Source organism: Pezoporus wallicus, unplaced genomic scaffold (genome assembly GCF_028554395.1).
Source record: "Pezoporus wallicus isolate ANWC-B61680 ecotype Strahan unplaced genomic scaffold, APGP_CSIRO_Pwel_v1 contig_4816, whole genome shotgun sequence".
In the NCBI taxonomy this organism is placed as follows: domain Eukaryota; kingdom Metazoa; phylum Chordata; class Aves; order Psittaciformes; family Psittacidae; genus Pezoporus; species Pezoporus wallicus.
This window is the reverse complement of record NW_026640990.1, coordinates 3,628,555-3,642,607: the sequence shown is the minus strand read 5'-3', so window position 1 is coordinate 3,642,607 and position 14,053 is coordinate 3,628,555. Positions and strand designations below refer to the sequence as shown.

The window sequence follows — 14,053 nt, the reverse complement described above, 5'->3', positions numbered from 1 at the left end:
ACCTTTTACTATCCTTTCTGCCAGATTATTTTTTCCCCTGGGGTTTGTCCATGCGCTGAGTGTGTAAGGGACCACTAAACAAGAAGAAAAAACCTCCAGAGATCTTAGCTGAGCAACCCTATTTAAGTAATAAAAACAACTGTGTTTGAGCTAATTGCATAGAACAAATGTTTAAAGGATGGAATGGCAGACACTTGTTTGTTAACCCAAGCCTTTATTAGCAGCACTGTTACAGTTATGGAAGAATATGATCCCTTTCTGAGCCTCACAGACTACCTGGATCCCTGTAGTAATTCAAAGCGCTGCTGGATGGGCTTTGTGAGTGTTGTAGGACTAATCCCTATGGTTCCTTGATTATGAGCATGTGCAGAGCAGCCGAAGGTACAGTCGTGCATGTAGAGCTAACACACAGAGGCTTGCCTTGCAATGCCATGTTTGTGCATGTGCTCCTACAACTGAGGAGGATTCAGGGAGCCTGCCTGCCTTGCTGACTTATCTGATGTTTTCTTGTTTCTGTTTTAGCATTCAGGATAAATCCTTCAACTCAACAGCTTTAGCAGAGTAAGTGAACACTTTAAAGATGTCCTTATTTCTAAATAAGAATGATGAGTTTAATTGCTGTAGAGAATAATTGTAAGTAGTATGTAGAATTACAGAGCTATCTTCCATATATTTTAATTCAGTCTTCTGTTATCTAAGTATATTATTAACTGTATGGGAAAGATTGCATGAAACAGCTGCCTTTACATGCTCTGTGACCATTTACCAGTGAAATATTTTTCTGGGAGAATGTATGTTTGCTGCACATCACACGTGTTTAAATGCATGATTTTCAGTGAAGGATAAAACTTCCGTGAAAATATTGTTTATTTATGGTACTTGACAAACCCAAGTATGTCAGTTTTCTAAGAACACATGGTCTGTACTTCCTGCAAGCATTATTAGAAAAAAAAAATTGCAAATATTGTGAAAAAAACCCTTGTATATTATTTAGACATACCAAGTACCAAATATGTCATCTCTTTATAATCAATTCCATAAACTCATTAAAAGCCCTTTCATATATATAATGAGCATAACAATACATAAATGTGTTGTTTTTGGTTTTTTTTCTGTCTTAAAGAGACAGCAGGACAAGAGAGAACATTAAGAAGTTAGAAAGGCAAAGGTTTTAAGGAACTATTACCAATGAAATCATCTTTGTTTTATTTCAGTCTAAACCACTTCAGTTTTGGTGTTCTCTATGTTATTACCTTACATGCTTTTGATTGTTTCAAAAGCTTCTTGGGAATATTCTTCAGCAGTAATGTGCCAAGCAGTTTCTCAGGAAGGAAATGATTTATAGATTTATTTGTGTATTAGGTGAGTTTTGCACTGGAAAATTACTCAAAATTCAAAACACACTAGCTGGGCAGTGAGCTGTTTTCCTAAGAGTTGTGGGGACAGGATACATTCTGAAAGCAGGCCGCATTGTAATTGTTTGAGCCATCCCAAAGTGTTGCTAAAATCCCTACAGGGAAAGTAACATTTCATAGGGATTCAAGGAATTTCCCTCTCTTACATCGTTGTGCTTGTTTACAATGTCTTGCTTTATTTAACATATTAACTTAGTCAGACTTTCTGTGTGACTGTGGCAGATATGGGAAGATTTAACAAAAGATAATAAATTATTAAGAAATTTCTTAAATAAATTATTTTCTCATGTCCCTATTAGTTAAGTCTCTAAAATTCTGGGATGCTCCCCCTTCGCAAAAGAATAACCACATTACAGATAGTACAGTTTTCATTAACTTTTTTTTTTTTCTCTTTCCCTTTTCTCTCTCCCTGAGTGCATCCATTGTTTCCCACAGAGATTTCCTTGGAGCAGTCCCTGTGCTAGCCTCACCCTTAAGGTTTCTGGGACCTTAAGGTGATGCCTTTCTCTGTAGTACTATGTGTGACCATTATGGCAAGGGCCAGGTTGGCATGAAAGTTGTCTGCATAGTGTCAGCACTGCCCCTGGCGAAAGGGCAGAAGGGTGCAGACAGTGCTGTGTTGTGCCCTGATGCGCCGCAAGGCAGCAGCATGGCAGAGCCGAGACTGGGCCAGGCATTGCCTGAAGGATGAATCTCCCTCATTTAAGCTGCTTTCGGTTTTGTTTCAGAGGCTTTGATTTTTAATCTTATCTTTACAAACACGGAAGTAGAAACATGTTTTTAGAAAATAAAGCAAGTGAGCAATGACATCTGAAATGTGTTGTACAAATAAATAAACTTGGTTTCCAGAGTTGACTTCTCTAATTCTTGTTTAGAGCCTCCTTCCATCCCACAAACCCCTCCTCCCAGCCTGTTTTTAAGAGCTGCAGTTCTTACTGATTTCAGCTCTAGTTGCTTGTGCTGGTCAGATCTAAAAATAGGTTACTTTTGTTTAGCAGAATAGAGAGCTTGCCATGCAACTTTAGACATCCTTGTTTAACATTTTCTGTCTCTGTTTGTGGTGAATTCAAAATCAAATGCTCCTGAATGGTATAAAATCGGTGATACAATACTTTCAGGAACATTTCTCCAGACAATGCGAGTGCCTGGGGCTGCTAAGCAAGCCATGGGTGCAGCCTGGTTGAGTAGTTCATGTGAACATCTTAAAGGTCAGGTCAGCAAAAGGGAGCAGTTTTCAAGTGGTACTGAAATGGCTCCTATGGAAAGGTGAAAATGGAAGAAAGTTAAAAAAGTTAATCCTGTTAAACCAGAAATCCTTGGAAGAATCATAAGAGGCAGTACTATAAAAAATATGTGCAGCAGTCCATTTAGACTGGGATCCCATTTCTGACCTGACTGGCTCATGACATGAGATGTATTTACTGCTGAGAGGATGTCCTTACTTCTGAGAGACATATCCATCAATCAGTAGGTAGATTGGCCACTGAAGGAAAATGATTCACATCACTGTTTTGGTCAGAAGACATGCTTCCTGCTCAATGTAATCTTCAGCCCATATGGATTTATATCTTGAGGCAGTTCTGGCATGTTGTCAGATGTTTTAGGAATGCGTGAGATGCTGCTATAGTTTTTGGATTGGTGGGAACTCTCATGTAGCCACAAGCTATTCAAAACTGATCAAACTCTTGCCTATCCCTTTATCTGTTAAATATAGCTAAAGTTGGACAACAAGATTTTCAAGTTGCTGGTGAGAAGTATGCGTGCATGTCTGTGTTGATATGTGCAGACAGGTGGCATGAACATGTAAATTACATTTCTTAAAGAAGCCAAGGTAAAAACACTGTGCTTTAGTAATGGATATATGCATTATATCAGGAATTCGTCTTTTTAAAGGTCCTGCTATGGTCTTAGCCTCAAGCACAGTCTGTGTGAATAAGCTGTCTTGGTTAGTATTTATTTTTATGAGGAGAAAAATTTCTGTTAACAATTTCAGTGTGTTGCTTCTGAACTTCCTTGCAATCTTTTATTACATGATGGCCACAGTCTTCTATGATTCATTATTGCTTATCTTTCTTATCTAGTGCTATCTGGTTATTCAAATACATTTTGTCATGCTCACTTGTGTTGTTTATAAGTTCTGTCTTGCTTTACGACTTTAATCAGTTGATGAATGCTAAGTTAGGATCTCTACTTCTTCAAGATCACCTTATTACAGTCAGTTTAGGGAAATCAACCCCCAGGGAACTTTCCCAAATTAGGGAGCGTGCACATAAGTATGTGCACATAGACTTGGCTGATAGACTTGTGCTCAATCATCTATTGTCCCTCCAGTGAGCGTTCCCAGTTACCAGACTGGTCTTTCAGGACTGAAGGTTGCCAAGTGTGGTGGTTGGTGAGAGAAGGAGGTGGATGAAATTGGTAGCAGAGCTGCTTCCTCCTACCTCCTCTTCCTGTGGCACATACAGGACAGAAAGGTTGTCCCTTTGGGGAGTCTTTGGGCTTCCTTCTTCATACCCCCAGTATGTCCTATCCTTATACCTTGCTGGTGTTCATAAGGTAATTAGTGATAGACCAGAAGGGAAGGTGTGACTGGCATCTTGGAGGTAAAGGCAACTAGATTTCTACAGTGAATTTATTCATTTTGTACATCAGCCTCTGTCTTCCATCTGTCACCCCACTTTGCCTTGTGGGGAAAATTGCACTCACTGAAGGAATATTGTGTGATTAGGGGGGATATGCAACTGTAGTTATGTGTTCCAGTTGTGAGCAGCAAATGCTTTCATCCGTATGCTGATGTATTCAGGAAGTGTAAACACTTGAGTGTCCCTTTAAATACTTTCTGCTGCAGTCTGGCTTTTGATAAAGATACTAGCAGAGGACTGGTGGGAAAGAGGAATATATTTAAAACCTTGCTATCAAATTGCAGCACAGAGCTGTTATCACTCAATGTGCTCTGTCCTTAAGCTCTTCTGAAAATTTAACAAGTCAGCGGAAGTACAGGCTGCTTCCCCCATAATGAAGAGATTCCTCTGCCAGGAAACTTCAAGTGATCCAGGCCTGCTTAGTGTCTGTACTCTGTGAGTATGAACATAGGGGTGACAGGAGGACCCCAACTTTTGCCCCCAAATAATACCTTGAAAGGATGGATGCCTAATTTTAGAAGTGTATGTAAACATATGCATGTATATTATTTGAGGAAAGACTGCTCATAGCCTTTGCAGTTATTCGACAAAGTTTAGCCAATCTACACAATATAGTGTTCAGCACTGAGTGGTTAGCATATTTATCCAGATTTCTTTTTTGATTAGGCAGCCTTATGTTTTTAACATAGGGGATGTAATTGATTATGATTCTTCTTGTATCTTAAAAAAAATCTGCTACTTCACTTTTTAAGACTTTCTAATGTATTTGGGGATTTATTTTCCTGCTGTACAAAGAATGACTGCTCTAATATAGTTAATATTTTTGAGAGTCTTGGAGAAAAACACCCTTTGCTAATTGTTTCTATTTTTTTATTTAATGTGAAGCACATATAAGCAATTAAAACACAGTAAGTTTCCTGTATTTTTTATGTAACATTTGAATTCTTCTTCATCATTATTTCCATCTGGCTGAAGATGACATACCAAATCATGTACACTTCAAATCTCGCATCCTTTTCTTCCTCTGAGATTTAGACTATCATGGAGCAGCTATGGAATTAAATGACAATGGCTAATGTGAGAGAAGGAGAAATGTGTTTATGCTTTGAGCTGCATTGTCACGTTATTAAAAGCTAAATTTCTGCAGCTGGCAGAAAATCATCAATTATCTTCTCTCCATTTTCAAGGTGTGACGGCGATTCTGACTCTGTACATCAAGATCAAGCAGGCAGTTCCAGCCCCAGGTATTCTACTGCAAATTTTGTCTGAAATCACTGGCAACAAATAAAGCTGTCAGAATGCTTCTGTAAACCATTAGAAAGAAACTGTTATTCTTAAGGGAATGCAGAATTCCTAGGGTATTAACTGCTAAGGCTATTAGTATTTCTGGGAAATGCATATTTGTCTTGTATACTTTTGTGTAAAAGATATTAAGTTGTTATTATGTAAGTAAATTTATTATGGTCTGTGTTCTTAACTTCACATCAAATCGCTTCCGTTCAGATGCACCACTGATGCTAATTTTACTGTATAGCAGCTAGTACAAAGTACTAGTACGTGGAGTTTTGCAACTCTATAAGGATATGCTGATACACTCATTGATGAGTATCTCTGTGAAAAAAACATAATTCAAATTGTAATTCAACTGAAGTATTCTTGAGGCATGTATTTCTCATGGCTATGTTAGTTTATGTTGATTGTTATAGGATGCAACTTAACCTTTCAGAAAGAATTTAAAGCTTTAAATCAGATGTTACCTTAAAATTAGCAACACTTCTGCACATTGTTGAAATGCCCTAGGATATAAAGCACCCTACCCTGTAACTATAACAACTGTCTTTTGAGCACACTTGCATAAGGCTTGGGCAGCAATGGTGTTTAACTCATAGGCACCCTGCAAACATCCATCTGGATGCTGATGGGCCACAGATGGAAAGTGAGTTTGGCAGCTCAGAATCCTTAGGAAAAACCATCGAATTAACAAGTTATGCTTGCTAAAAAAAAATCTCAGGGGCATTAATTCAATAGTTCTTGAACCCCTCAGTTATGGAAGTTCCACACCAGGAGAGAGGTCGTCTCTCAGCTAACCATTAGGATTTTACCAGCTGAAACTGACATCTGGAATTTCACCTGCAAACTGTGCAACAGCCAGGGAGCAGTAATGCCAATCTGCTCACCCTGCCAACTAAGCAGGCAGCATTGCATTGTGCGTTGCGGTAGCTTTCTTAATGGTACCAGGGCAATGCTCCCAGTGAAAGGCATTACACCAGTCTAAGTGTGAATTGACAGGGTGTGGATAAGGCTAGCAGGGTCTTAGAACAGGCTGCAGATTGATGGCTAGGTCTGTAGGCTAGGCGGAGATTGAAAATATCAGATTCAGTGATTACCTGAGAATCCATGAGCAACAGTGTCTGTTTAAACCACCATATGTGCTGTTACACAGGAGGACCTTTGCTCCAAACTGGGAGTACATGACGCTTGTCCCTTCCACCCAAACACACCTCTGGCTGTCCAAACCCTACTTCATATGCCTGCCTCCCTCACTTTGTCCAAAAGCCCTCAAAAGCAGACTGTCAGACTGTCAGAAGGGAAGTGAGACTCTATAAATGGGGAGGAATTACTAGATGTGATGACATTTTTGTGACATTATAACCCAGATGGGGAAAGGTCTCCTGCATGAAAAAGACAGTTTCAGGTTTTATTTGGGGTATATGAACTATAGGGCTGAAACCAGAAAGTGCCTTTAAAACTAGTCTTATTTAAATGGCTCCACAGTTGAATGTGTAATAATACTAACAGTAGTTTAACTTGTGATTTTACAGTAAACAGTAGCCTCTCAGGTGCATGTTACTAACATATGCAGTGTTTGAGGTGTAGACTACTCAACTTGGTAAAATTAAAATGCCATGAAGAGTTAAGAACTTATAGCTGTTTTTCCTTCATAATGTTTTGACAGGTGTCTGAAGTCCTACCTGATACATTTCAATTTTATTTTCTTACAGAGATGATGATAACAAAGAAAACTATCCGGACAACACTGCTGTCTTAGAAGAAAGGCAGCTGCCTTTGCAAGATACTCAGCATCACAAGCAGCAGGCTGTAATTGACTATGCTCTAAAGCCTGAAATGGGTAACTTGAAGCTGAGAAAACCTAAGCCCATTGCAAAGCTAGAAAATGAGGTGAGATGTTTAGGTACCATTTCATCTCACTTGAGGGATGAGAGCTCATGTAGAGCTTTGAGTATAATATACAACACAAACACAAAGCGAACATTGCTCCATAATAGGAACTCCAGTCGTTCATACAAGGAATTGTATCCTAGTACTGAAAGACTTTTCGATAGGTATCTTGTATCCACCCTGATTTCAGTTGTGCTTGCTGTAGAGGAAAGAGCTTGCCTCTTGGAATAGTTTGCAGAAGGAAGCTGTTTTGGAGAACACATCTACAAAGCCTTTCATTTTGCACAGCCTTCATATTCATTAGTAAGGGTGTGCATGCTCCTTGACCCTGAGTGCTTGCCTTTCTGCATCTTCAGCTACCACAACGGCTTTTCTTCTTAAAGAAGCCAGCACCTGGCTCCTGGCTTTGGTTGCAACACCCGTGAAAACAAGGCTCTGCTTGCAGAAGACTTCTGCAAAGGGTTTGTTTCTGTATGTGGATTCTCATTGGGATCTTCAGTATGTTATGACCTCCCAAACGCTATTACAGCTGTCTATGTTAGCAGCCCTAGTTGTGAACTGGTAGCAATTGCTTCTCTCCATTTTGAAACTGAAAGCAAGGTGCTCCTGTGTTGTTTCTAGTAGCTGCTAGATAGATAGAAAGAACCAGTTTATTTACAATTCATTAGTCCCTACAATTACATATGTACATGGCAGGTTGTTATTACCCGGAAAAGTGAGCCAGGCTGATGCTTTGAAATACTGTGCAACTCCATATAAATTCTTTTTGTGAAACACCTTGCCACCAAGTCACTCAGTGAAACAGGCGATGTACTTAGAAGCAGCTGAGGTTGAGCTGACAAACAGCAATATCTGAGTACATGCACTTAAGAAAAAAAAAGCATGATGCACTGCGTATGGTGTTCAAACTTCATCCTCATTTTCCTGAGTTTATTGATAGAGCACTCTTTCAACAGTCTCCTCAATTCCCCAATCTGACTTCTCTGAAGCATCAGTGACAATATTGCACTGACAGTATCTCTTTCAAAGGCATTGCTCTGATAAGCCAAGGAAATATTTGCTATTTGCTCCTATGTGTTATAAGCCCACGAGTTGCTTTTTCAGAAAATTCTCCATTTAAAATCAGTGGGTTATTGTGAAATAAATAAGTTTGCTATGTGTGTTGAAAGGATTAAAGTTGATTTGTATGGGAGCCAATTTTGCATGCCTTTCTACTGGTGAGAATTCAAGGGGTTTCCGTTGTAGAAAGGTCAGTGGGAGTGAACAGTCCGCTGTGCTCAAGTAGACAAGAGATGGCTGTCTTGGGGATTTTATGCTTCACAGCCTGCTGAAGTGTGATTCCTGTACCCCTGATTTTTTTGGACACAGTTGTAGTATTGTGGTCATGTAACCTAGGTCTTAATGAAGAAAAGGTTACTACATCTACAGATAATTAAGAGGATCAAGTTTAATAAAAGTGCAGTACCAAATAACTTCACTTGACCACTCATAGGCTGATAAAATGTCATAGAGCTATTTATTCGGGGGCAGGAGCTGGGTATGGGGGGCAGTTGGAGCCTTTCCAAAGTAGGGAAAGAGAGGCAGGCTGCTGGAATGTGATTACACCTCTGTACTCCAGCTACTTAGTTTAATCTTTCCTATGGTTTCATGAACTTCTTTAGCAATTCTGCAATGTTAATCTATAGGAAACCAAATTAATTAGGATTTATTTGGCTTCAGGGGGTGAGAAAGCATATGCTCAGAACATACACCAGACAGTCAGTGTAAGAACAGGTGGTTAGGAATGGAAAGTCTGCTTTCCTTACCTAATCCTCACTCACCTTTGATGCAGTCATAAATATAGATTATTAAATGAGTCATCCTCAAATTCCTTATTGATACTGAGACATACTTATAAAATGACACTAAACATGCTAGCTAGCAGGTAGAGACTGCAAAAATTCAGTTTTATTATTAAGGTAAATAACTATAAAATTAAATAGTGGCTTGACAATCAGTGCCAGGACAGGAATGTTGAAAACTGCTGTGTGAAATATTGTATTTTGAGTATAAATTATGTGGGCAAATTGCACGGATTTCAAATTAAAAACCACAGAGCTGATGGTAACGCGTTAGCTACATAAACACGTAAACGTCAGGCAGTCTGCAAGTTCCACTTCAGTTTTTAGTTACACTCTGTTTATGTCTAAACAGGACCTCCATCATGGATTAAATCTGTTCAATTCACTGTCCATTCACTGTACCTACTTATTTTCTTGTGTGAACTGGCATTTTCAGGAGGGGTAGGAGGCACTTCTGCTCAGGACTTCAGTTCTGGCTATTTTCTAACTGACGCAGCGCCATGAGGTACGCCAGGGCTGGGGTCCAAAATGCCAGTACAATGTTTGCATGGTCCTTGCATTTGAAGAGAGATGGAAGTGTTTGTGTTTTGCATAAAGCATATAAAGGATTCAAGGCACTTTCTGGAGTCCAAGAGCAGATGAAACTACTCCATAAACACAACAAAAGTTTGTATGCCTGTACTATAATTCAGATGCTCTGACAGAGATGGGTTATGACATGCTGTGGCTTTTTTGAGGGAAATAGATTAAAAAAAGATAGCTTGTGAAGCAGAAGCTTTAATTTTTGTCTGCTTTTTAACCCACATGTTATTTAGTATATAAAGCAGGTATCATGGCAAGTATCAGTGATTATGCAGCACTAAGACTTGTTGGAGATTTCCTTCTTCACAGACTTCTTACCAGATGCAACCTCGTTGTACAAGCTTCACTCCATAGTTAAGACGAAAGTAAAATACAAGACAGCACTATACTGTTGAATGCCTTTGACACATGAGGAATGGATTTCATTGCTCTCAAGAAACAGAGACTTCAAGGGTGCTCCCTTAGAGATTACCTTAATCACATTGCTGATGAGCAACAACAAAGGGAAAGAAGTAAAGAAAATGAAAAAAAAAAACAAACACCAAAGCAAAACCCACCTATGTCCTCAAACATCAAGCCTGCAAGTGAGCACTTATGACCAGCATATATTCTTGTCCTCAGCTTTCCATCTAGCGGAAAGCATCTTGTATTGCCATGTCCTCTCTTCTGATATTGGAGAGGGTTATAAATTGCAGAAGATGCTTCTGCTGAAGAAAGTTTACTACTGTAATGCAGGTTTGGTTTTGCACCTTAGCTGGACTGACTTTGCTTAAATAGTACAACACTAAATCTTCAGCCATAAGAAACAGTTGCTTAATTTGAAATGCGCTTGTTTCACTCATTTACATAGCACCCAAAGTTTTCTTATAAACTGTATTAACAGCTTTTGCTGTCAACGTCTAAAACTAAGCATATCTAAATGTAGAATGACCTTAGCCCTCCATGTTCCCATTTGAACAGTCCTATCCAAACTTCTGACCTCCATTTTCCAGATATATTGCTTTACTAGAGGAAGTGAACAGTATTGTTTTGCAAAGCATGTTGTATGTTAATTTTATAAACTATTAGAATAAAATACTGGATGATAAAAGCTAATAAAGACGTAGGAAAAAGTCACACTTTTATTATAGCATTTTCAAAGAACTTCATTAACTTACCTCTTTGAATGCAAGGGAAATATTATAACCCACTTTATAGGTAAAGAAATTAAGGTGAGCTGAACATGTCTTGTCACAGCCATGCAACTGGTTTTCAAAAGCTTCAAGTAAAATGCATAGTTTTCTACTTCCTACTCCCTCAATTTGTTGTAATAAATTGGCTTTTTTATTTTCTGTGGCAGGTTGGTTAAAGTGATTTCTTTTTTCCTCCCTGCCTTTCACTCCTTCTGCAGTAATGCTCTATTCATAAAGCTATGCATATGCTAGGGAAGGGAAAGAGCAAAATTAAAAAGGAAACTGGTTAAATCTTGCAAATCTTACTTAAGAGAATTTCATTTGCTTTTGTCAGCCAAAATTTTTCTGATAGTGGCCAAGTAATAAAATATTACTGACATATGAGTAAATAATTTCAAATTAAATGTGAGTGTATATATAAGCAAAACAATGTTAAATTCTGTGTCTAGTACCTCTTAGCTCAGAAGCTGACATCTCTTATCTAACTAATAAACAGAAAACGGGTTACAGTCTGCTTTGGTTTCATAAAATGTTTTACAGTGAAAGAAGATACTACTCTGTTTAGAACCTTTTCTAGTCTGTATTTTCCAGTTGTTTCTAGATAATTACCAAAAAAATAAGAGAGAAACACAATCAGCACCTGGTCTCATGGAGCTCTTTTTTTCTTAAAACAAAATATTCAGCTAAGCCTGATTAGTGCTGACAGGGCATTCAACATTTCTTTTCTTTGTGCAGGAGCTGGAAAGTGCATTGCCAGGCCTCCCAGAGTGGCAGGGGAAGGCTGGATCCTCAGCTAATGACTATGCACAGAATGTAGCTTTAAGATGCCAGGAAGCAGTCGTGAGATTTCAACCAAGGTAAGCCTTGGCATAAGACAGCACATTTCGCTTCTGATTAACTGTAGGAAAGGCTAATTAATTTGCTGCCTTTTGTATAAAATATTCAGACTCCTGGCTCTCATTGACAGGTGTAATCTGTATTTATATGACTAGAACTGGTTGGAGAAAGTGAAAGGGATGAAGATAAGAATGCAAATTTCATCATTCTTTAAACCCCTTACATTTTAAGCTGGAAGAACATCCTCAGTTCAGAAACTTCAATTCCTCTGTGCCAAGTTTCAAAAATATCTTGGCACTTCTTTCCCTTTCCCCCAAATGCTGATTTGCTTTTCAGAGCTGTATTCTCACTGAAAAATGGGAATCAGCACACCTGATTTTAGCAAGGGTATGTATTTATGTGTAGTTTAGACTCCAGGTGCTATGGCAACTGTACTTGTCCCAGTTGAAGGGTGCAGGTTAGGCATTAGTTGAGTCTTGATGGCAGGTAACTCAGCTGTAGTGACTGCTGGAAGTCATAGTTCTCTAATCCTTCATGGCTGTGCAAAAGGCTAAAAACGGTGTTTCAACACAACCAACTGACCCAATCTATCAGTCAAGGTGTGTCTTAAAGATAAAATTTAGCTCTTATTTCAGGCTTGGACTGTGCAAATCATAGAATCATAAAATAGTTAGGATTGGAAAGGGCCTTAAGATCATCTAGTCCAACCCCCCTGCCATGGGCAGGGGCACCTCACACTAAACTATCTCACCCAGGGCTCTGTCCAACCTGGCCTTGAACGCTGCCAGGGATGGAGCATTCACAACCTCCCTGGGCAACCCATTCCAGTGGCTCACCACCGTTACAGGAAAGAATTTCCTCCTTATATCAAATATAAACTTTCCCCATTTAAGTTTCAACCTGTTACCCCTTGTCCTATCACTACAGTCCCTAATGAAGAGTCCCTCCCCAGCATCCTTATAGGCCCCCTTCAGATACTGGAAGGCTGCTATGAGGTTTCCACACAGCCTTCTCTTCTCCAGGCTGAACAGCCCCAACTTCCTCAGCCTGTCTTCATACGGGAGCTGCTCCAGTCCCCTGATCATCCTCGTGGCCCTCCTCTGGACTTGTTCCAACAGTTCCATGTCCTTTGTATGTTGAGGACACCAGAACTGCACACAATACTCCAGGTGAGGTCTCACGAGAGCAGAGTAGAGGGGCAGGATCACCTCCTTCGACCTGCTGGTCACACTCCTTTTGATGCAGCCCAGGATACGGTTGGCTTTCTGGGCTGCGAGTGCACACTGAAGCTGGCTCATGTTCATTTTCTCATTGACCAGCACCCCCAAGTCCTTCTCTGTAGACCTGCTCTGAATCTCTTCTCTGCCCAACCTGTAGGTGTGCCTGTGATCATGCTCTTCACAGAGCATGAGATCATGCTGTTCACAGCCATCAGTTTTCAGGGCACTATTTTACCCATTTCCCATGCTCAGGTGCTGTTTTGACTTTGCTTTGATGTGCACATAAAGTTTCAGGCAGGTGAGCCAGGTCTGTGCTCTTTGCTCTCTGTTTTGAGGTGCGTGACAGATTTGCTGCTGTGTGGCAGGGGCTCTGGCTCGCTTTGGGGGCCCTGGAGCAGCAGCTATATATCCCAGGGATGCTCAGTGCCTACAGGCACAACTAGCTGACATGCAGAATTTGTTGCCTCCAAGGCCTGTTTCAAGCTCTAGGTTAGCAGTGACAGTTGCCATCCAATGGCAGTTTAGTGCTTCATATGAAATGAACTGGTTGCCTTCACTACAGCTTTTAGTAGGCGATGTGGTAAATGATATTAATTTATGCTCCCAAAGGAAGTTTTAGCACAATGACCAAACATTTAATTAGCTTTCACAAAGAACCTTTCCACCCTACAGTGCTTGTATGTGCAGTTGAAACACTGCATCTCTGAGTGTTTCTAATTAGACCCAGCCAAGGAAACCTGGCTTCTCTTTTTCTGGCATTTTTAATGGTAGGAAAATATCACATGGATTTCTTGTACAAAGGGGCAAAGTGAGTTTGATATCAGAGAGTTAGACCTATCTAAGGGCTTTGCTGGTTGGAGGTCTGTGTATGGGTAGGTAATGAAATAACATTGGTTAATTTTGATTGATGAAAGGAACATGATTAAATAAATATGGACTTTAAAGATAAGGAGTAGAGTATGCCCGAATAAAACAAGCCACAGCAAAGTTTCCCACTCCATTTCAACAGTTTGGCCTTTTTAGATTGCTTGGCATTAAACCATTGTTCATTATGCCATTCATTCCCATTTAACATCAGGGTAGCTCCTTAGGAAGCCTGCTGTCCACAAGTGCTAAACCTGTTAAATAATGGTACCTGAAGTTAACCACGCTAAGAGCTATGAA

The 14,053-nt window shown here is 39.7% G+C and overlaps 1 protein-coding gene across 1 annotated transcript in view; it reads left to right on the top strand.

Annotated features, from left to right (window-relative positions):
• The window catches only part of FAM13C (family with sequence similarity 13 member C), a 127,392-nt gene that overhangs the window by 72,832 nt on the left and 40,507 nt on the right, over nucleotides 1-14,053 (top strand). The window contains 4 exon segments of the mRNA XM_057421521.1: nucleotides 523-561; nucleotides 5,245-5,301; nucleotides 7,060-7,250; nucleotides 11,539-11,689. Coding sequence (XP_057277504.1) covers nucleotides 523-561; nucleotides 5,245-5,301; nucleotides 7,060-7,250; nucleotides 11,539-11,689 — 438 coding nt within the window.